This window comes from Puntigrus tetrazona, chromosome 11 (genome assembly GCF_018831695.1).
Source record: "Puntigrus tetrazona isolate hp1 chromosome 11, ASM1883169v1, whole genome shotgun sequence".
NCBI lineage: Eukaryota > Metazoa > Chordata > Actinopteri > Cypriniformes > Cyprinidae > Puntigrus > Puntigrus tetrazona.
This window is the reverse complement of record NC_056709.1, coordinates 18,921,606-18,944,165: the sequence shown is the minus strand read 5'-3', so window position 1 is coordinate 18,944,165 and position 22,560 is coordinate 18,921,606. Positions and strand designations below refer to the sequence as shown.

At 38.8% G+C, this 22,560-nt stretch overlaps 3 protein-coding genes, 1 long non-coding RNA gene and 1 pseudogene across 4 annotated transcripts in view; 4 read left to right on the top strand and 1 right to left on the bottom strand.

The window, feature by feature from the left end:
• Nucleotides 1-884: 884 nt before the first annotated feature.
• LOC122353791 (serine/threonine-protein kinase pim-3-like) lies at nt 885-3,533 on the top strand. The gene is made up of 5 exons (XM_043251661.1): nt 885-2,021; nt 2,139-2,189; nt 2,385-2,766; nt 2,866-3,042; nt 3,451-3,533. Exons 1-5 carry the CDS (start codon nt 1,878-1,880, stop codon nt 3,531-3,533), a joined length of 837 nt encoding a protein of 278 aa, XP_043107596.1. The 5' UTR covers nt 885-1,877.
• A 1,964-nt stretch (nt 3,534-5,497) lies between these two features.
• On the top strand, nt 5,498-9,071 carry LOC122353790 (phototropin-1A-like). Its single transcript, XM_043251660.1, is given in 8 exon segments — nt 5,498-6,523; nt 6,818-7,023; nt 7,393-7,560; nt 7,678-7,728; nt 7,924-8,056; nt 8,059-8,304; nt 8,404-8,580; nt 8,989-9,071. Coding segments are annotated over 8 exon segments (1,689 nt in total). The 5' UTR covers nt 5,498-5,898.
• Nucleotides 9,072-12,855: 3,784 nt separating this feature from the next.
• On the top strand, nt 12,856-14,729 carry LOC122353789 (annotated as a pseudogene).
• Nucleotides 14,730-15,844: 1,115 nt separating this feature from the next.
• Nucleotides 15,845-22,560, bottom strand: part of LOC122354162 — a 65,976-nt gene continuing 59,260 nt past the window's right edge. The window contains exon 3 of the long non-coding RNA XR_006252091.1: nt 15,845-15,970. This is a non-coding gene — a long non-coding RNA (uncharacterized LOC122354162). The remainder of the gene's footprint in view (nt 15,971-22,560) is intronic.
• On the top strand, nt 18,917-20,492 carry LOC122354160 (serine/threonine-protein kinase pim-1-like). The gene has a single exon (XM_043252248.1). It carries the CDS (start codon nt 19,149-19,151, stop codon nt 19,797-19,799), a length of 651 nt encoding a protein of 216 aa, XP_043108183.1. The 5' UTR covers nt 18,917-19,148; the 3' UTR covers nt 19,800-20,492.

Below are 22,560 nucleotides of genomic sequence, written 5' to 3'. Positions count from 1 at the left end.
TTATTTCGATTAATTAAAACACGATATCGATGTTTAACACAGCAGCAGCAACAACAACGGGACAGTGTGCTGTTAAGCTGTCGAATTCAAGCACCCTCCATTTTAGAACGTCGAAGGTTTTAAAAAAAACCGGAAACCTGTATGGTCAACCTGGCGGTCACATGTCACGGCTTTATGACGACACAAAAAGCACGTGAGCTTTGAACTAATGTTAAGCGACTTTCTTGAGTAACGGTCAGTGTAGAGAATCGCTAGAAGGTGGTGGTTCTGACTAAAATACTTGCAGTATTTACACAGTAATCAGGTACAAACTACATTTAGACTTATACAGTGTGTGTCTTACGTTTATAACATAATCAGACAGAATGTCCACCACATCTGAGTTTTTTAGCGACTTAAGTGAAGTTAAGAGAGAAGGAGTGGATAGGCTGGAGATGATCAGTCTTACCTCAGACATAATGTCTGACTCTGTCAGCATTGAAGAGGCAACTGACAAAATGCCTGTCGAGATAACAGGAGATTCAGGGAGCGTTAGCTCAGAAAATCAAGGTGGCACGAAGGCTTCTCCTACAGACAGTGTGGAGAACAGCCCAACAGGTGAGCTGCTTATTGTAGGTGCATGTATTACAGAGAGAAATGATCTTTGTCATGTTCTTGGCCTCGTTTTAAAAAAGAACTCTCAGCATTATGAAATACAGAGATTCTTACGTTACTATACATTTTTCTGTATTTTAGAAAAACCAAAGGGAAGAAGATGAAGAAAGTCTGTGCTGTCTTTCGGAGAGTATGGAAGGCTGTGAAGTGCCCATTCCGTTGCCGTGATCCAAACAAGGTGGCGCCTTTACACCGCGGTCAGACCAAGATGATTCAGAGCTAATGCCTGCCCTAAGTCCCGTCAGAATCACGCCAGCGGCTGACACGGATTCTGCCGACCCTGAGCTGGTGTGTCTGCCGGGCCAGGTCTGTGAAGATGTTGAGCCGTTGTGTGCGCCGGGTCCCTCTGGGACTGAGAAAACACTAAATACAGATCTGGCCGATCCTGAGTCGTCGTCACCTGTGGTAGATCCGTCCAGTTCTGACCTGGGTTATGGTGAGTCATCGTTACTTTAGGTTTATGTTATTTCTACCATCTTTTATTTTCTATGGTCTATTCTCTATTTTTACTTGTGATTGTAATTTTGATTCACTGGATGTAACTCAGAAAATATACAATCATGACTTTTGTCACGCTATTTTCACCTTCAATAGCTTAACGTTAGTTATGTTTTTCTCCATTTTAGAAAAACCTAAAAAACGGAAGAAGAGGAAGGCAGTCCGTGTGTTCTTCAGCAGATTCCGTAAGGCTGTAAAGCGCCTCTGCCTTCGCCGTGATTCGAAAAGAACCCATTCTACACCCCAGGTGGATCTAGACTATTCTGAGAAGAGGTTACCAGATTGCGCCGTTTCTTTTGAGCCTAAACCAGAGTATCAGACCAGGTCTGACCAGGTCTGTGCAGCTCTCCAGTCCCCATCTGTGCAAGCGACCAGTTCAGATCTAGCCGTTTCTTTTGAGCCTAAACCAGAGTATCAGACTAGGTCTGACCAGGTCTGTGCAGCTCTCCAGTCCCCATCTGTGCAAGCGGCCAGTTCCGATCCAGCCACTCCAATACGGTCGTCGCATATGTCAGATTCATCAGATTTGGAGACCTGGAATCTGGAATGTGGTGAGTCATTGTTATCTTTCATGATTTATCTATCCTCTGCTATTTTCTGCATTCTATATTACAACAGGATTATTTAGACTGTAAACACGATACTACTGATGTTCTTAATGAATGAATCCAACGTATAGCAGGTTTTTAGGATTTTAAAAGGATCTTATTCAATCTGATCAGACAATGAAACTCATGCATGTCCACGTTCTTTTTCCTATCTGTTTTTCAGGCTCTAGAGTGTCTTTCTTTTTAGTGGGAGAGCTTCTAGGATGTGGAAGTTTTGGCATGGTGTATGAGGGAACCCACCTATTTAGTGACAAAATCAAGGTAAAGAAATAGTATTGTCTTGTACCATCATTTTGCTAGATTTAGTCACATCGTAGATTGGCATGTCTGGCTCTTTGGTATGTTTGGAAAAATTTACGGTGTTTTTTCCGTTTGCAGGTTGCCATGAAGCACATCGAAAAGCACAAAGATGACCGTTATCTTGACGTTGTAAGTTGACAAATCCAAGAAATATTTGGTTGTTTAAGTGACAATTGATGTAAATGTCTGTAGCTAACATGAAGCAGAAATGAAATAGACAACAAAGTTTAATCAAAGTTAAAATCTTAATAGAATGACCTTCATCATTGTACAGATCTTCTAAATAACGAGTTACTCAAAGCCAACTGTTTTTTTTCTCTCTAGGCCGGTCGCTCCAAACCTCTGCTTGCAGAAGTGGCAATGTTACTTAGGCTGGGAAAGTCTCCATTATGCCCCAACGTCATCAAATTGCATGAATGGGTTGAGTATAAGAGGAGCTTCGTGCTCATCTTCGAGTACCCGCAACCATGCCATACCTTGCATCAACACATCAAGAATTCATCCGACATTAATGAAGAAAAAGCACGCTGGATAATCCGTCAGTTAATCCAAGCTGTTCAACACTGCTATGACCGTGGAGTCTTCCATGGCGACATCCACAGTGGAAACATCCTGGTGACTGAAACCAGTTTAAAGCTCAAACTAATTGACTTTGGTTGTGCTTATCCAATCAGCAGTGAGGGCAATCTGAGCAGTGAATATCGAGGTATGTTTCGTGTTACCATAGCAGAGTGCAGTGTCATTGATCACGGTATTGTCTTTTTGATAACAGCGGTGCTTAACGCTAAAAATGTTTCTCTCGCAGGAGCAGCACTCTGCACCCCACCTGAGGTCATGCAGCATGCCACGTTCCACGCTAACCCAGCATATGTCTGGGCAGTAGGTCTTGTGCTCTTTGAAATCCTGCACGGATATTTACCCCTCGAGACCAGCGCCAAAATATTGCATGGCTGCGTCCAAATTAAACCGACTTTATCCTTAGGTAAACACAACAGACACAGACACATTTAATTGAGGATATTTACACATTTATCAAATTGTGAAATTGTATATATGTTAAAACATTTCAGAAACTTTTTCCTTTGTCAGCATTGATGTTGAGTAAGACTAACCTCACTCTCCCTCTGAAAACTTTACAGCATGCCATGACCTGATTTTCGAGTGTTTGGTCTACAATCCAGCTAACAGACCGATGCTAGAGCATCTAGAACAACACAGGTGGTTTAAAAACTAGACAGCTGATCCTGTGCATCAACCAGACGATAAAAGGTAGCGTAACACACGTAGTAGGTTTTAAATTGTTTATTAGTCCCCTCTTGCTTAAGATACAGACAGAGAGACCAAGACAAATCAGACTAAACCTATTATTTTTATTTCTTATATATTTTAGGAAAAACCTGCAGAAGGGAGGAAGAGGAACGAAGTCTGTGTTCTCTTTTGGAGAGTATGGAAGGCTGTAAAGATGTGACCTGAACAGGGTGGTGTGTCTTACACCACAGCCGGACCGAGATGACTCTGAGCTAAATACAATAAATAAACCAGAACTAAAAAGACGACGAAAGCACATATTGTCGTACCTTTTGAAATAAGGTGCATTAAAAGTCATTAAATCCTTGTGTAATATGAATATATTAAACTAAAAATGTGCCTCCACGTACCATTCAATAAAATTCTAGTACATGTGAAAGTTTCAGTTAGCACTTTATCCAGAAAAGTGTTTCTTGCAGGAATCGAAAATTAATCAAAATCCCTAATTAACTGATTAAGTCATTATTAGGGGAAAAAAACACCCACATTTTGTGAAATATGTTACAGATCAGAAGGTTTTACATTTTAAAGTTATATGTTTGGGTTGAAAAATACATCTCAATTAGATTGTGAGACAGTATTCTGTGAGAACTAAATAGCAACTTCTATAGCATGAGTTGCTATATATATCACTACAGCATTTACCAAAATGTGTGCAGTATTTTACACAGTTCAGAGTCATATACCCGTACTATGCATGGACACCATAATAATAATATATAACAAATAGTGTAATAAAGCACCCTGTCACCAATTAAGCACATGAGTGAAAGCCTATCATTAAATCTCAAGTAGCACAATAAAACGCATTATCTGAAAGGAAAAGTCGACATTATGCAAAATACATATCAACAACCATATGTTATTTATGAATAATGTACACCGAGTGTTGTGAGAAAAGGCTTTAGAAGTGGAATTTATAATCACAATGACTTACAAACCATCACTGGTACGTTAAGCAAATACCTAACAATAGTTACAACAAACTATTGTCTTGACCTACAAATCCAAACACGCAACTTTCAAGAAAATCAATAAGTGTTGGCCAAAACTGGCTGTAAATACTTAAATGGACCAGTCAAGTTCTTAAACAACAGTACAATCCTTTCAACACACCGTAGTGAGGTCACGTTATACAGTAGAGCAGTTTCTCAGTAAAATGTCAGAATCCATTACTCAAACTTCAAAAATTAGGCAAATCTAAACTTTGCTGTAAGGCAGCTCTAGCTCGGTAGTAAACTCTTTTTTTCTTTGTTTTTCTTTTTTAAATGGAAATGTTTGTTGAACGGTCATGAGCTGAGCTTGACTTACAGAATCTGCCATTTGTTTATCGCATCTTCAAAATCCTTCTCGAGTCGACCAAAGAAGGATTCGATCATGTTAAGGCACCTGAAGGGAATGATGCATCTGAGGAAAAACAGGAGACACGTGCCATTTATTAATGGAAAGTACTACTATAAATTATAGACCAAGTATCCAATAAAATCTGAACTCTTTCAGATGAGATGGTATCAAATTCTACAATTAGCCATATTAATAGTATAGGTATAATATAATAATATATTGTTAGGAAATAAAGTTTAGTTAATATTTTAGTGAAAAGCACAATCCAGAAAATACATTACTGATCAGACAAATTTGTAGGTTGTGTAAATGAAACTAAAAGACACAAGAAAGAACATATTTAATCATTTAATATGAATACCTATGACTATAGACGTTTTTCCTACCAAAAATAAAAATCCAGATGCTTACACTATCAAATAAAAATCAAGATCTCAAATACAGTTAAATTTATTAATTCAGGTAGTAGTACGAACCGTATCAGAAGACATATATAAAATAAAATGTCAATATCATCCCGATGCAAACATAACGAACACCTCATGTCGCTCATACACTACAAAGTCAACGGCAAAACACAACACTGTCGTCGCCGATATCTAACAGACGAATTGGGAATTACTCGATCGATTATTTTCTCAGTGAGGTAAGTCATTTATAGCACTGTGCTATTTGTTGGAAATATTAACGTTATACGCTATAAAATTATGTAAATAAACGTATTACCGTGCATTCTCTTCCCCACCCCCCGTAAAGTGATTTTTCTCAGCTCATAAGATCACAACGACTCGATAAAGTCTTATTTCGTAAAAATGCTGCTTTATTTCGATTAATTAAAACACGATATCGATGTTTAACACAGCGGCAGCAACAACAACGGGACAGTGTGCTGTTAAGCTGTCGAATTCAAGCACCCTCCATTTTAGAACGTCGACGGTTTTAAAAAAAAACCGGAAACCTGTATGGTCAACCTGGCGGTCACATGCCATGGCTTTATGACGACACGAAAAGCACGTGAGCTTCGAACTAAAGTTAAGCGACTTTCTTGAGTAACGGTCAGTGTAGAGAATCGCTAGAAGGTGGTGGTTCTGACTGAAATACTTGCAGTATTTACACAGTAATCAGATACAAACTACATTTAGACTTATACAGTGTGTGTCTTACGTTTATAACATAATCAGACAGAATGTCCACCACATCTGAGTTTTTTAGCGACTTAAGTGAAGTTAAGAGAGAAGGAGTGGATAGGCTGGAGATGATCAGTCTTACCTCAGACATAATGTCTGACTCTGTCAGCATTGAAGAGGCAACTGACAAAATGCCTGTCGAGATAACAGGAGATTCAGGGAGCGTTAGCTCAGAAAATCAAGGTGGCACGAAGGCTTCTCCTACAGACAGTGTGGAGAACAGCCCAACAGGTGAGCTGCTTATTGTAGGTGCATGTATTACAGAGAGAAATGATCTTTGTCATGTTCTTGGCCTCGTTTTAAAAAAGAACTCTCAGCATTATGAAATACAGAGATTCTTACGTTACTATACATTTTTCTGTATTTTAGAAAAACCCGCAAAAGGGAAGAAGATGAAGAAAGTCTGTGCTGTCTTTCGGAGAGTATGGAAGGCTGTGAAGTGCCCATTCCGTTGCCGTGATCCAAACAAGGTGGCGCCTTTTACACCGCGGTCAGACCAAGATGATTCAGAGCTAATGCCTGCCCTAAGTCCCGTCAGAATCACGCCAGCGGCTGACACGGATTCTGCCGACCCTGAGCTGGTGTGTCTGCCGGGCCAGGTCTGTGAAGATGTTGAGCCGTTAGGTGCGCCGGGTCCTCTGGGACTGAGAAAACACTAAATACAGATCTGGCCGATCCTGAGTCGTCGTCACCTGTGGTAGATCCGTCCAGTTCTGACCTGGGTTATGGTGAGTCATCGTTACTTTAGGTTTATGTTATTTCTACCATCTTTTATTTTCTATGGTCTATTCTCTATTTTTACTTGTGATTGTAATTTTGATTCACTGGATGTAACTCAGAAAATATACAATCATGACTTTTGTCACGCTATTTTCACCTTCAATAGCTTAACGTTAGTTATGTTTTTCTCCATTTTAGAAAAACCTAAAAAACGGAAGAAGAGGAAGGCAGTCCGTGTGTTCTTCAGCAGATTCCGTAAGGCTGTAAAGCGCCTCTGCCTTCGCCGTGATTCGAAAAGAACCCATTCTACACCCCAGGTGGATCTAGACTATTCTGAGAAGAGGTTACCAGATTGCGCCGTTTCTTTTGAGCCTAAACCAGAGTATCAGACCAGGTCTGACCAGGTCTGTGCAGCTCTCCAGTCCCCATCTGTGCAAGCGACCAGTTCAGATCTAGCCGTCTTCTTTTGAGCCTAAACCAGAGTATCAGACTAGGTCTGACCAGGTCTGTGCAGCTCTCCAGTCCCCATCTGTGCAAGCGGCCAGTTCCGATCCAGCCACTCCAATACGGTCGTCGCGATATGTCAGATTCATCAGATTTGGAGACCTGGAATCTGGAATGTGGTGAGTCATTGTTATCTTTCATGATTTATCTATCCTCTGCTATTTTCTGCATTCTATATTACAACAGGATTATTTAGACTGTAAACACGATACTACTGATGTTCTTAATGAATGAATCCAACGTATAGCAGGTTTTTAGGATTTTAAAAGGATCTTATTCAATCTGATCAGACAATGAAACTCATGCATGTCCACGTTCTTTTTCCTATCTGTTTTTCAGGCTCTAGAGTGTCTTTCTTTTTAGTGGGAGAGCTTCTAGGATGTGGAAGTTTTGGCATGGTGTATGAGGGAACCCACCTATTTAGTGACAAAATCAAGGTAAAGAAATAGTATTGTCTTGTACCATCATTTTGCTAGATTTAGTCACATCGTAGATTGGCATGTCTGGCTCTTTGGTATGTTTGGAAAAATTTACGGTGTTTTTTCCGTTTGCAGGTTGCCATGAAGCACATCGAAAAGCACAAAGATGACCGTTATCTTGACGTTGTAAGTTGACAAATCCAAGAAATATTTGGTTGTTTAAGTGACAATTGATGTAAATGTCTGTAGCTAACATGAAGCAGAAATGAAATAGACAACAAAGTTTAATCAAAGTTAAAATCTTAATAGAATGACCTTCATCATTGTACAGATCTTCTAAATAACGAGTTACTCAAAGCCAACTGTTTTTTTTCTCTCTAGGCCGGTCGCTCCAAACCTCTGCTTGCAGAAGTGGCAATGTTACTTAGGCTGGGAAAGTCTCCATTATGCCCCAACGTCATCAAATTGCATGAATGGGTTGAGTATAAGAGGAGCTTCGTGCTCATCTTCGAGTACCGCAACCATGCCATACCTTGCATCAACACATCAAGAATTCATCCGACATTAATGAAGAAAAAGCACGCTGGATAATCCGTCAGTTAATCCAAGCTGTTCAACACTGCTATGACCGTGGAGTCTTCCATGGCGACATCCACAGTGGAAACATCCTGGTGACTGAAACCAGTTTAAAGCTCAAACTAATTGACTTTGGTTGTGCTTATCCAATCAGCAGTGAGGGCAATCTGAGCAGTGAATATCGAGGTATGTTTCGTGTTACCATAGCAGAGTGCAGTGTCATTGATCACGGTATTGTCTTTTTGATAACAGCGGTGCTTAACGCTAAAAATGTTTCTCTCGCAGGAGCAGCACTCTGCACCCCACCTGAGGTCATGCAGCATGCCACGTTCCACGCTAACCCAGCATATGTCTGGGCAGTAGGTCTTGTGCTCTTTGAAATCCTGCACGGATATTTACCCTTCGAGACCCGCGCCAAAATATTGCATGGCTGCGTCCAAATTAAACCGACTTTATCCTTAGGTAAACACAACAGACACAGACACATTTAATTGAGTATATTTACACATTTATCAAATTGTGAAATTGTATATATGTTAAAACATTTCAGAAACTTTTTCCTTTGTCAGCATTGATGTTGAGTAAGACTAACCTCACTCTCCCTCTGAAAACTTTACAGCATGCCATGACCTGATTTTCGAGTGTTTGGTCTACAATCCAGCTAACAGACCGATGCTAGAGCATCTAGAACAACACAGGTGGTTTAAAAACTAGACAGCTGATCCTGTGCATCAACCAGACGATAAAAGGTAGCGTAACACACGTAGTAGGTTTTAAATTGTTTATTAGTCCCCTCTTGCTTAAGATACAGACAGAGAGACCAAGACAAATCAGACTAAACCTATTATTTTTATTTCTTATATATTTTAGGAAAAACCTGCAGAAGGGAGGAAGAGGAACGAAGTCTGTGTTCTCTTTTGGAGAGTATGGAAGGCTGTAAAGATGTGACCTGAACAGGGTGGTGTGTCTTACACCACAGCCGGACCGAGATGACTCTGAGCTAAATACAATAAATAAACCAGAACTAAAAAGACGTACGAAAGCACATATTGTCGTACCTTTTGAAATAAGGTGCATTAAAAGTCATTAAATCCTTGTGTAATATGAATATATTAAACTAAAAATGTGCCTCCACGTACCATTCAATAAAATTCTAGTACATGTGAAAGTTTCAGTTAGCACTTTATCCAGAAAAGTGTTTCTTGCAGGAATCGAAAATTAATCAAAAATCCCTAATTAACTGATTAAGTCATTATTAGGGGAAAAAACACCCACATTTTGTGAAATATGTTACAGATCAGAAGGTTTTACATTTTAAAGTTATATGTTTGGGTTGAAAAATACATCTCAATTAGATTGTGAGACAGTATTCTGTGAGAACTAAATAGCAACTTCTATAGCATGAGTTGCTATATATATCACTACAGCATTTACCAAAATGTGTGCAGTATTTTACACAGTTCAGAGTCATATACCCGTACTATGCATGGACACCATAATAATAATATATAACAAATAGTGTAATAAAGCACCCTGTCACCAATTAAGCACATGAGTGAAAGCCTATCATTAAATCTCAAGTAGCACAATAAAACGCATTATCTGAAAGGAAAAGTCGACATTATGCAAAATACATATCAACAACCATATGTTATTTATGAATAATGTACACCGAGTGTTGTGAGAAAAGGCTTTAGAAGTGGAATTTATAATCACAATGACTTACAAACCATCACTGGTACGTTAAGCAAATACCTAACAATAGTTACAACAAACTATTGTCTTGACCTACAAATCCAAACACGCAACTTTCAAGAAAATCAATAAGTGTTGGCCAAAACTGGCTGTAAATACTTAAATGGACCAGTCAAGTTCTTAAACAACAGTACAATCCTTTCAACACACCGTAGTGAGGTCACGTTATACAGTAGAGCAGTTTCTCAGTAAAATGTCAGAATCCATTACTCAAACTTCAAAAATTAGGCAAATCTAAACTTTGCTGTAAGGCAGCTCTAGCTCGGTAGTAAACTCTTTTTTTTCTTTGTTTTTCTTTTTTAAATGGAAATGTTTGTTGAACGGTCATGAGCTGAGCTTGACTTACAGAATCTGCCATTTGTTTATCGCATCTTCAAAATCCTTCTCGAGTCGACCAAAGAAGGATTCGATCATGTTAAGGCACCTGAAGGGAATGATGCATCTGAGGAAAAACAGGAGACACGTGCCATTTATTAATGGAAAGTACTACTATAAATTATAGACCAAGTATCCAATAAAATCTGAACTCTTTCAGATGAGATGGTATCAAATTCTACAATTAGCCATATTAATAGTATAGGTATAATATAATAATATATTGTTAGGAAATAAAGTTTAGTTAATATTTTAGTGAAAAAGCACAATCCAGAAAATACATTACTGATCAGACAAATTTGTAGGTTGTGTAAATGAAACTAAAAGACACAAGAAAGAACATATTTAATAATATGAATACCTATGACTATAGACGTTTTTCCTACCAAAAATAAAAATCCAGATGCTTACACTATCAAACAAAAATCAAGATCTCAAATACAGTTAAATTTATTAATTCAGGGTAGTACGAACCGTATCAGAAGACATATAAAATAAAATAAAATGTCAATATCATCCCGATGCAAACATAACGAACACCTCATGTCGCTCATACACTACAAAGTCAACGGCAAAACACAACACTGTCGTCGCCGATATCTAACAGACGAATTGGGAATTACTCGATCGATTATTTTCTCAGTGAGGTAAGTCATTTATAGCACTGTGCTATTTGTTGGAAATATTAACGTTATACGCTATAAAATTATGTAAATAAACGTATTACCGTGCATTCTCTTCCCCACCCCGTAAAGTGATTTTCTCAGCTCATAAGATCACAACGACTCGATAAAGTCTTATTTCGTAAAAATGCAGCTTTATTTCGATTAATTAAAACACGATATCGATGTTTAACACAGCGGCAGCAACAACAACGGGACAGTGTGCTGTTAAGCTGTCGAATTCAAGCACCCTCCATTTTAGAACGTCGACGGTTTTAAAAAAAAACCGGAAACCTGTATGGTCAACCTGGCGGTCACATGCCATGGCTTTATGACGACACGAAAAGCACGTGAGCTTCGAACTAAAGTTAAGCGACTTTCTTGAGTAACGGTCAGTGTAGAGAATCGCTAGAAGGTGGTGGTTCTGACTGAAATACTTGCAGTATTTACACAGTAATCAGATACAAACTACATTTAGACTTATACAGTGTGTGTCTTACGTTTATAACATAATCAGACAGAATGTCCACCACATCTGAGTTTTTTAGCGACTTAAGTGAAGTTAAGAGAGAAGGAGTGGATAGGCTGGAGATGATCAGTCTTACCTCAGACATAATGTCTGACTCTGTCAGCATTGAAGAGGCAACTGACAAAATGCCTGTCGAGATAACAGGAGATTCAGGGAGCGTTAGCTCAGAAAATCAAGGTGGCACGAAGGCTTCTCCTACAGACAGTGTGGAGAACAGCCCAACAGGTGAGCTGCTTATTGTAGGTGCATGTATTACAGAGAGAAATGATCTTTGTCATGTTCTTGGCCTCGTTTAAAAAAAAAGAACTCTCAGCATTATGAAATACAGAGATTCTTACGTTACTATACATTTTTCTGTATTTTAGAAAAACCCGCAAAAGGGAAGAAGATGAAGAAAGTCTGTGCTGTCTTTCGGAGAGTATGGAAGGCTGTGAAGTGCCCATTCCGTTGCCGTGATCCAAACAAGGTGGCGCCTTTTACACCGCGGTCAGACCAAGATGATTCAGAGCTAATGCCTGCCTAAGTCCCGTCAGAATCACGCCAGCGGCTGACACGGATTCTGCCGACCCTGAGCTGGTGTGTCTGCCGGGCCAGGTCTGTGAAGATGTTGAGCCGTTAGGTGCGCCGGGTCCCTCTGGGACTGAGAAAACACTAAATACAGATCTGGCCGATCCTGAGTCGTCGTCACCTGTGGTAGATCCGTCCAGTTCTGACCTGGGTTATGGTGAGTCATCGTTACTTTAGGTTTATGTTATTTCTACCATCTTTTATTTTCTATGGTCTATTCTCTATTTTTACTTGTGATTGTAATTTTGATTCACTGGATGTAACTCAGAAAATATACAATCATGACTTTTGTCACGCTATTTTCACCTTCAATAGCTTAACGTTAGTTATGTTTTCTCCATTTTAGAAAAACCTAAAAACGGAAGAAGAGGAAGGCAGTCCGTGTGTTCTTCAGCAGATTCCGTAAGGCTGTAAAGCGCCTCTGCCTTCGCCGTGATTCGAAAAGAACCCATTCTACACCCCAGGTGGATCTAGACTTCTGAGAAGAGGTTACCAGATTGCGCCGTTTCTTTTGAGCCTAAACCAGAGTATCAGACCAGGTCTGACCAGGTCTGTGCAGCTCTCCAGTCCCCATCTGTGCAAGCGGCCAGTTCAGATCTAGCTGTTTCTTTTGAGCCTAAACCAGAGTATCAGACCAGGTCTGACCAGGTCTGTGCAGTCCCCATCTGTGCAAGCTCCAGTCCCCATCTGTGACCAGGTCTGTGCAGCCAGTTCTGTGCAAGCGGCCAGTTCCGATCCAGCCGTTTCTTTTCCAGAGTATCAGACCAGGTCTGACCAGCTGTGCACTCCAGTCCCCATCTGTGCAAGCGGCCAGTTCCGATCCAGCCACTCCAATACGGTCGTCGCATATGTCAGATTCATCAGATTTGGAGACCTGGAATCTGGAATGTGGTGAGTCATTATTATCTTTCATGATTTATCTATCCTCTGCTATTTTCTGCATTCTATATTACAACAGGATTATTTAGACTGTAAACACGATACTATTGATGTTCTTAATGAATGAATCCAACGTATAGCAGGTTTTTAGGATTTTAAAAGGATCTTATTCAATCTGATCAGACAATGAAACTCATGCATGTCCACGTTCTTTTTCCTATCTGTTTTTCAGGCTCTAGAGTGTCTTTCTTTTTAGTGGGAGAGCTTCTAGGATGTGGAAGTTTTGGCATGGTGTATGAGGGAACCCACCTATTTAGTGACAAAATCAAGGTAAAGAAATAGTATTGTCTTGTACCATCATTTTGCTAGATTTAGTCACATCGTAGATTGGCATGTCTGGCTCTTTGGTATGTTTGGAAAAATTTACGGTGTTTTTTCCGTTTGCAGGTTGCCATGAAGCACATCGAAAAGCACAAAGATGACCGTTATCTTGACGTTGTAAGTTGACAAATCCAAGAAATATTTGGTTGTTTAAGTGACAATTGATGTAAATGTCTGTAGCTAACATGAAGCAGAAATGAAATAGACAACAAAGTTTAATCAAAGTTAAAATCTTAATAGAATGACCTTCATCATTGTACAGATCTTCTAAATAACGAGTCACTCAAAGCCAACTGTTTTTTTTTTACTCTCTAGGCCGGTCGTTCCAAACCTCTGCTTGCAGAAGTGGCAATGTTACTTAGGCTGGGAAAGTCTCCATTATGCCCCAACGTCATCAAATTGCATGAATGGGTTGAGTATAAGAGGAGCTTCGTGCTCATCTTCGAGTACCGCAACCATGCCATACCTTGCATCAACACATCAAGAATTCATCCGACATTAATGAAGAAAAAGCACGCTGGATAATCCGTCAGTTAATCCAAGCTGTTCAACACTGCTATGACCGTGGAGTCTTCCATGGCGACATGCACAGTGGAAACATCCTGGTGACTGAAACCAGTTTAAAGCTCAAACTAATTGACTTTGGTTGTGCTTATCCAATCAGCAGTGAGGGCAATCTGAGCAGTGAATATCGAGGTATGTTTCGTGTTACCATAGCAGAGTGCAGTGTCATTGATCACGGTATTGTCTTTTTGATAACAGCGGTGCTTAACGCTAAAAATGTTTCTCTCGCAGGAGCAGCACTCTGCACCCCACCTGAGGTCATGCAGCATGCCACGTTCCACGCTAACCCAGCATATGTCTGGGCAGTAGGTCTTGTGCTCTTTGAAATCCTGCACGGATATTTACCCTTCGAGACCCACGCCAAAATATTGCATGGCTGCGCCCAAATTAAACCGACTTTATCCTTAGGTAAACACAACAGACACAGACACATTTAATTGAGTATATTTATACATTTATCAAATTGTGAAATTGTATATATGTTAAAACATTTCAGAAACTTTTTCCTTTGTCAGCATTGATGTTGAGTAAGACTAACCTCACTCTCCCTCTGAAAACTTTACAGCATGCCATGACCTGATTTTCGAGTGTTTGGTCTACAATCCAGCTAACAGACCGATGCTAGAGCATCTAGAACAACACAGGTGGTTTAAAAACTAGACAGCTGATCCTGTGCATCAACCAGACGATAAAAGGTAGCGTAACACACGTAGTAGGTTTTAAATTGTTTATTAGTCCCCTCTTGCTTAAAATACAGACAGAGAGACCAAGACAAATCAGACTAAACCTATTATTTTTATTTCTTATATATTTTAGGAAAAACCTGCAGAAGGGAGGAAGAGGAACGAAGTCTGTGTTCTCTTTTGGAGAGTATGGAAGGCTGTAAAGATGTGACCTGAACAGGGTGGTGTGTCTTACACCACAGCCGGACCGAGATGACTCTGAGCTAAATACAATAAATAAACCAGAACTAAAAAGACGTACGAAAGCACATATTGTCGTACCTTTTGAAATAAGGTGCATTAAAAGTCATTAAATCCTTGTGTAATATGAATATATTAAACTAAAAATGTGCCTCCACGTACCATTCAATAAAATTTCTAGTACATGAAAGTTTCAGTTAGCACTTTATCCAGAAAAGTGTTTCTTGCAGGAATCGAAAATTAATCAAAATCCCTAATTAACTGATTAAGTCATTATTAGGGGAAAAAACACCCACATTTTGTGAAATATGTTACAGATCAGAAGGTTTTACATTTTAAAGTTATATGTTTGGGTTGAAAAATACATCTCAATTAGATTGTGAGACAGTATTCTGTGAGAACTAAATAGCAACTTCTATAGCATGAGTTGCTATATATATCACTACAGCATTTACCAAAATGTGTGCAGTATTTTACACAGTTCAGAGTCATATACCCGTACTATGCATGGACACCATAATAATAATATATAACAAATAGTGTAATAAAGCACCCTGTCACCAATTAAGCACATGAGTGAAAGCCTATCATTAAATCTCAAGTAGCACAATAAAACGCATTATCTGAAAGGAAAAGTCGACATTATGCAAAATACATATCAACAACCATATGTTATTTATGAATAATGTACACGAGTGTTGTGAGAAAAGGCTTTAGAAGTGGAATTTATAATCACAATGACTTACAAACCATCACTGGTACGTTAAGCAAATACCTAACAATAGTTACAACAAACTATTGTCTTGACCTACAAATCCAAACACGCAACTTTCAAGAAAATCAATAAGTGTTGGCCAAAACTGGCTGTAAATACTTAAATGGACCAGTCAAGTTCTTAAACAACAGTACAATCCTTTCAACACACCGTAGTGAGGTCACGTTATACAGTAGAGCAGTTTCTCAGTAAAATGTCAGAATCCATTACTCAAACTTCAAAAATTAGGCAAATCTAAACTTTGCTGTAAGGCAGCTCTAGCTCGGTAGTAAACTCTTTTTTTCTTTGTTTTTCTTTTTAAATGGAAATGTTTGTTGAACGGTCATGAGCTGAGCTTGACTTACAGAATCTGCCATTTGTTTATCGCATCTTCAAAATCCTTCTCGAGTCGACCAAAAAGAAGGATTCGATCATGTTAAGGCACCTGAAGGGAATGATGCATCTGAGGAAAAACAGGAAACACGTGCCATTTATTAATGGAAAGTACTACTATAAATTATAGACCAAGTATCCAATAAAATCTGAACTCTTTCAGATGAGATGGTATCAAATTCTACAATTAGCCATATTAATAGTATAGGTATAATATAATAATATATTGTTAGGAAATAAAGTTTAGTTAATATTTTAGTGAAAAAGCACAATCCAGAAAATACATTACTGATCAGACAAATTTGTAGGTTGTGTAAATGAAACTAAAAGACACAAGAAAGAACATATTTAATAATATGAATACCTATGACTATAGACGTTTTTCCTACCAAAAATAAAAATCCAGATGCTTACACTATCAAACAAAAATCAAGATCTCAAATACAGTTAAATTTATTAATTCAGGGTAGTACGAACCGTATCAGAAGACATATAAAATAAAATAAAATGTCAATATCATCCCGATGCAAACATAACGAACACCTCATGTCGCTCATACACTACAAAGTCAACGGCAAAACACAACACTGTCGTCGCCGATATCTAACAGACGAATTGGGAATTACTCGATCGATTATTTTCTCAGTGAGGTAAGTCATTTATAGCACTGTGCTATTTGTTGGAAATATTAACGTTATACGCTATAAAATTATGTAAATAAACGTATTACCGTGCATTCTCTTCCCCACCCCCCGTAAAGTGATTTTTCTCAGCTCATAAGATCACAACGACTCGATAAAGTCTTATTTCGTAAAAATGCAGCTTTATTTCGATTAATTAAAACACGATATCGATGTTTAACACAGCGGCAGCAACAACAACGGGACAGTGTGCTGTTAAGCTGTCGAATTCAAGCACCCTCCATTTTAGAACGTCGACGGTTTTAAAAAAAAACCGGAAACCTGTATGGTCAACCTGGCGGTCACATGCCATGGCTTTATGACGACACGAAAAGCACGTGAGCTTCGAACTAAAGTTAAGCGACTTTCTTGAGTAACGGTCAGTGTAGAGAATCGCTAGAAGGTGGTGGTTCTGACTGAAATACTTGCAGTATTTACACAGTAATCAGATACAAACTACATTTAGACTTATACAGTGTGTGTCTTACGTTTATAACATAATCAGACAGAATGTCCACCACATCTGAGTTTTTTAGCGACTTAAGTGAAGTTAAGAGAGAAGGAGTGGATAGGCTGGAGATGATCAGTCTTACCTCAGACATAATGTCTGACTCTGTCAGCATTGAAGAGGCAACTGACAAAATGCCTGTCGAGATAACAGGAGATTCAGGGAGCGTTAGCTCAGAAAATCAAGGTGGCACGAAGGCTTCTCCTACAGACAGTGTGGAGAACAGCCCAACAGGTGAGCTGCTTATTGTAGGTGCATGTATTACAGAGAGAAATGATCTTTGTCATGTTCTTGGCCTCGTTTTAAAAAAGAACTCTCAGCATTATGAAATACAGAGATTCTTACGTTACTATACATTTTTCTGTATTTTAGAAAAACCCGCAAAAGGGAAGAAGATGAAGAAAGTCTGTGCTGTCTTTCGGAGAGTATGGAAGGCTGTGAAGTGCCCATTCCGTTGCCGTGATCCAAACAAGGTGGCGCCTTTTACGCGGTCAGACCAAGATGATTCAGAGCTAATGCCTGCCTAAGTCCCGTCAGAATCACGCCAGCGGCTGACACGGATTCTGCCGACCCTGAGCTGGTGTGTCTGCCGGGCCAGGTCTGTGAAGATGTTGAGCCGTTGTGTGCGCCGGGTCCCTCTGGGACTGAGAAAACACTAAATACAGATCTGGCCGATCCTGAGTCGTCGTCACCTGTGGTAGATCCGTCCAGTTCTGACCTGGGTTATGGTGAGTCATCGTTACTTTAGGTTTATGTTATTTCTACCATCTTTTATTTTCTATGGTCTATTCTCTATTTTTACTTGTGATTGTAATTTTGATTCACTGGATGTAACTCATAAAATATACAATCATGACTTTTGTCACGCTATTTTCACCTTCAATAGCTTAACGTTAGTTATGTTTTTCTCCATTTTAGAAAAACCTAAAAAACGGAAGAAGAGGAAGGCAGTCCGTGTGTTCTTCAGCAGATTCCGTAAGGCTGTAAAGCGCCTCTGCCTTCGCCGTGATTCGAAAAGAACCCATTCTACACCCCAGGTGGATCTAGACTATTCTGAGAAGAGGTTACCAGATTGCGCCGTTTCTTTTGAGCCTAAACCAGAGTATCAGACCAGGTCTGACCAGGTCTGTGCAGCTCTCCAGTCCCCATCTGTGCAAGCGACCAGTTCAGATCTAGCCGTTTCTTTTGAGCCTAAACCAGAGTATCAGACCAGGTCTGACCAGGTCTGTGCAGCTCTCCAGTCCCCATCTGTGCAAGCGGCCAGTTCCGATCCAGCCACTCCAATACGGTCGTCGCATATGTCAGATTCATCAGATTTGGAGACCTGGAATCTGGAATGTGGTGAGTCATTATTATCTTTCATGATTTATCTATCCTCTGCTATTTTCTGCATTCTATATTACAACAGGATTATTTAGACTGTAAACACGATACTATTGATGTTCTTAATGAATGAATCCAACGTATAGCAGGTTTTTAGGATTTTAAAAGGATCTTATTCAATCTGATCAGACAATGAAACTCATGCATGTCCACGTTCTTTTCCTATCTGTTTTTCAGGCTCTAGAGTGTCTTTCTTTTTAGTGGGAGAGCTTCTAGGATGTGGAAGTTTTGGCATGGTGTATGAGGGAACCCACCTATTTAGTGACAAAATCAAGGTAAAGAAATAGTATTGTCTTGTACCATCATTTTGCTAGATTTAGTCACATCGTAGATTGGCATGTCTGGCTCTTTGGTATGTTTGGAAAAATTTACGGTGTTTTTTCCGTTTGCAGGTTGCCATGAAGCACATCGAAAAGCACAAAGATGACCATTATCTTGACGTTGTAAGTTGACAAATCCAAGAAATATTTGGTTGTTTAAGTGACAATTGATGTAAATGTCTGTAGCTAACATGAAGCAGAAATGAAATAGACAACAAAGTTTAATCAAAGTTAAAATCTTAATAGAATGACCTTCATCATTGTACAGATCTTCTAAATAACGAGTCACTCAAAGCCAACTGTTTTTTTTTTACTCTCTAGGCCGGTCGTTCCAAACCTCTGCTTGCAGAAGTGGCAATGTTACTTAGGCTGGGAAAGTCTCCATTATGCCCCAACGTCATCAAATTGCATGAATGGGTTGAGTATAAGAGGAGCTTCGTGCTCATCTTCGAGTACCCGCAACCATGCCATACCTTGCATCAACACATCAAGAATTCATCCGACATTAATGAAGAAAAAGCACGCTGGATAATCCGTCAGTTAATCCAAGCTGTTCAACACTGCTATGACCGTGGAGTCTTCCATGGCGACATGCACAGTGGAAACATCCTGGTGACTGAAACCAGTTTAAAGCTCAAACTAATTGACTTTGGTTGTGCTTATCCAATCAGCAGTGAGGGCAATCTGAGCAGTGAATATCGAGGTATGTTTCGTGTTACCATAGCAGAGTGCAGTGTCATTGATCACGGTATTGTCTTTTTGATAACAGCGGTGCTTAACGCTAAAAATGTTTCTCTCGCAGGAGCAGCACTCTGCACCCCACCTGAGGTCATGCAGCATGCCACGTTCCACGCTAACCCAGCATATGTCTGGGCAGTAGGTCTTGTGCTCTTTGAAATCCTGCACGGATATTTACCCTTCGAGACCCACGCCAAAATATTGCATGGCTGCGTCCAAATTAAACCGACTTTATCCTTAGGTAAACACAACAGACACAGACACATTTAATTGAGTATATTTATACATTTATCAAATTGTGAAATTGTATATATGTTAAAACATTTCAGAAACTTTTTCCTTTGTCAGCATTGATGTTGAGTAAGACTAACCTCACTCTCCCTCTGAAAACTTTACAGCATGCCATGACCTGATTTTCGAGTGTTTGGTCTACAATCCAGCTAACAGACCGATGCTAGAGCATCTAGAACAACACAGGTGGTTTAAAAACTAGACAGCTGATCCTGTGCATCAACCAGACGATAAAAGGTAGCGTAACACACGTAGTAGGTTTTAAATTGTTTATTAGTCCCCTCTTGCTTAAAATACAGACAGAGAGACCAAGACAAATCAGACTAAACCTATTATTTTTATTTCTTATATATTTTAGGAAAAACCTGCAGAAGGGAGGAAGAGGAACGAAGTCTGTGTTCTCTTTTGGAGAGTATGGAAGGCTGTAAAGATGTGACCTGAACAAGGTGGTGTGTCTTACACCACAGCCGGACCGAGATGACTCTGAGCTAAATACAATAAATAAACCAGAACTAAAAAGACGTACGAAAGCACATATTTTCATACCTTTTGAAATAAGGTGCATTAAAGGTCATTAAATCCTTGCTTAATATGAATATATTAAACTAAAAATGTGCCTCCACGTACTATTCAATAAAATTCTAGTACATTTAGTCTGTTTATTGAATAATAGCAGAGTGAACATGTTTTTGGATATGGAAAGAATAAACTTATTTTAGTAAATATTTCAGATATAATTTTGTTAGGGTGGGTACATAAAATGTTATTTTATCCTTGCTTTTAGAAATTTCCCAATCTCTATGCTTCCTAACAGCTTCATATGTGGCTGTAAACATTTAATTGTAACGTGGCTGTAATGGGGTAAATAGGGTGTTCACATGAAATAATCATAAGAGTTTACCCTATGGTCCGAACCCAGAGTCTACACATCAGGAAAGCAATAGAACAACCATCTTCTATCCTTAGACCTGTGTTGTATTTCAGGGCAATATAAAATTATACACTATGATTGGAAAATACTGCAATTTAATAAACTGTTCAGTGTGATGACATTTAATCTCCGACAATTTCTGTAATTCTTGTGTTTTTTAACTTATTTAAATCATTAGGATATTTATCTTAGAGGGATGTAATGTAAACAGTTTTGTAAAGGCCTTGTAGATTACTAAATGTTAATATTACGTTAAATTGTTTCAGGTGAGGAGATATGTTGCGCGCCATTTCAGGTGGAGAAAATAGCCTAAGCTAAGGGGTAAATAAATCATTATCATCATGCTAATGTGGATATATATATATTGTTAGTTTTATTCGCCTTTGGTCTTGAGAGAGATCAGATGTGTATCCGATTAAAATCCACATTTGGAAGTAGCCAAAAATCGGATATCGCACAGATTTTTGTGTTTTAAACGTGCATCAGATGAGAGTAAAATATCTGATTTTTTTGCCAGTGTAAACGCAGCCCTAATGTCATGCCAGTGTTAATGAATGCTGCATTTTGTCATAACGTCATGAAGCAATAAGAATAATGTTTGTATGGAAAGAACTTTACTTAATATTTTGGAACCATAACGACACCGTAGCTCCATTTTGGAGAACATCCGCTGGAAGCACATAGTGTCTCCAAAATGGCGATATAGTGACTATACAATACATTTCCATTTTGGTGTAGAGTATCCCTTTAATTTAATAAAGTGACAAGAATACTTTTGTACACCAAAAAAGAAGTAGCAGCCTTATTCAGCATCTGATGCCCTGACCCTAAATGTTTGTCTGACTGATGTTTGTGCAGATGTTTTGTTTGAATCAACCCACACACTGGCACCATTGTAAATTGCCTAGAAGTATTATGCTGTAATCAATTTTACAGCAAATAGCAGGTGTTTATTGACAACGTTTTTGCCAGAAAATTATACAGTACGTTTTTTACAGTTCAGTGATAAGTATGCAATTTAAGACTTATACAATATCTACAATACTTCAGTCTTAATCTGCAGTCATTTGATACTCTTTATTTATATTATGTGCATTTTATATTAAATTATCTTGAAAAATAGACATTTTACTGTAAGTAAAATAATAGTTTATCGTGTATTGGCCAGTTTTTTTTTTTGCTAATTTTGCTAATTAGTGATGCTCTATTTACCAGAAATGGTAAATATATATAAATATATATATATTCTTGAGAATAGGTATACCAGTACTAGACAGTAATATATTAATTAGCTCCTTAGATGCGCATATGTATGTAGATTTAATTTATTTCAATGCAAAAACCGACGGTAACACCTGACAAACGCAATTATGCTTGACAGACACCTTTTCCTGAGATGTTATTAAGAATTGTATGCCAATACAGCAGTACTGCACATCAAAACAGCAAGACTTCTAAAACCCTGACAGCCCTAAAGTCAAGTAAAGTGTTGCAGGTCTCTATTTTTATGCTCTTGACAGCTCATAATTAAGCTAAAACACCTTTATATATAGGATTTCCTCTTCTTTTATTGGTTGGCATAGCCTACGCTATAGCTTATTAAAGCAGACAGTTGCATCTTGTTAACAGATGACACAAGGACTACATTATCTTTGCACTGAAAACAGTGGAAGTATCTTGGTCACAGAAAATGATCTGATAATCTCTGCTGTATCAAATAGGGGCCCGATTTCAGTCTTGATTATTTATATTTCTTTTTCATTAACACTGCAAAGCTTTTAAAGGGGCATGATCCCAGGCCAGACCCCA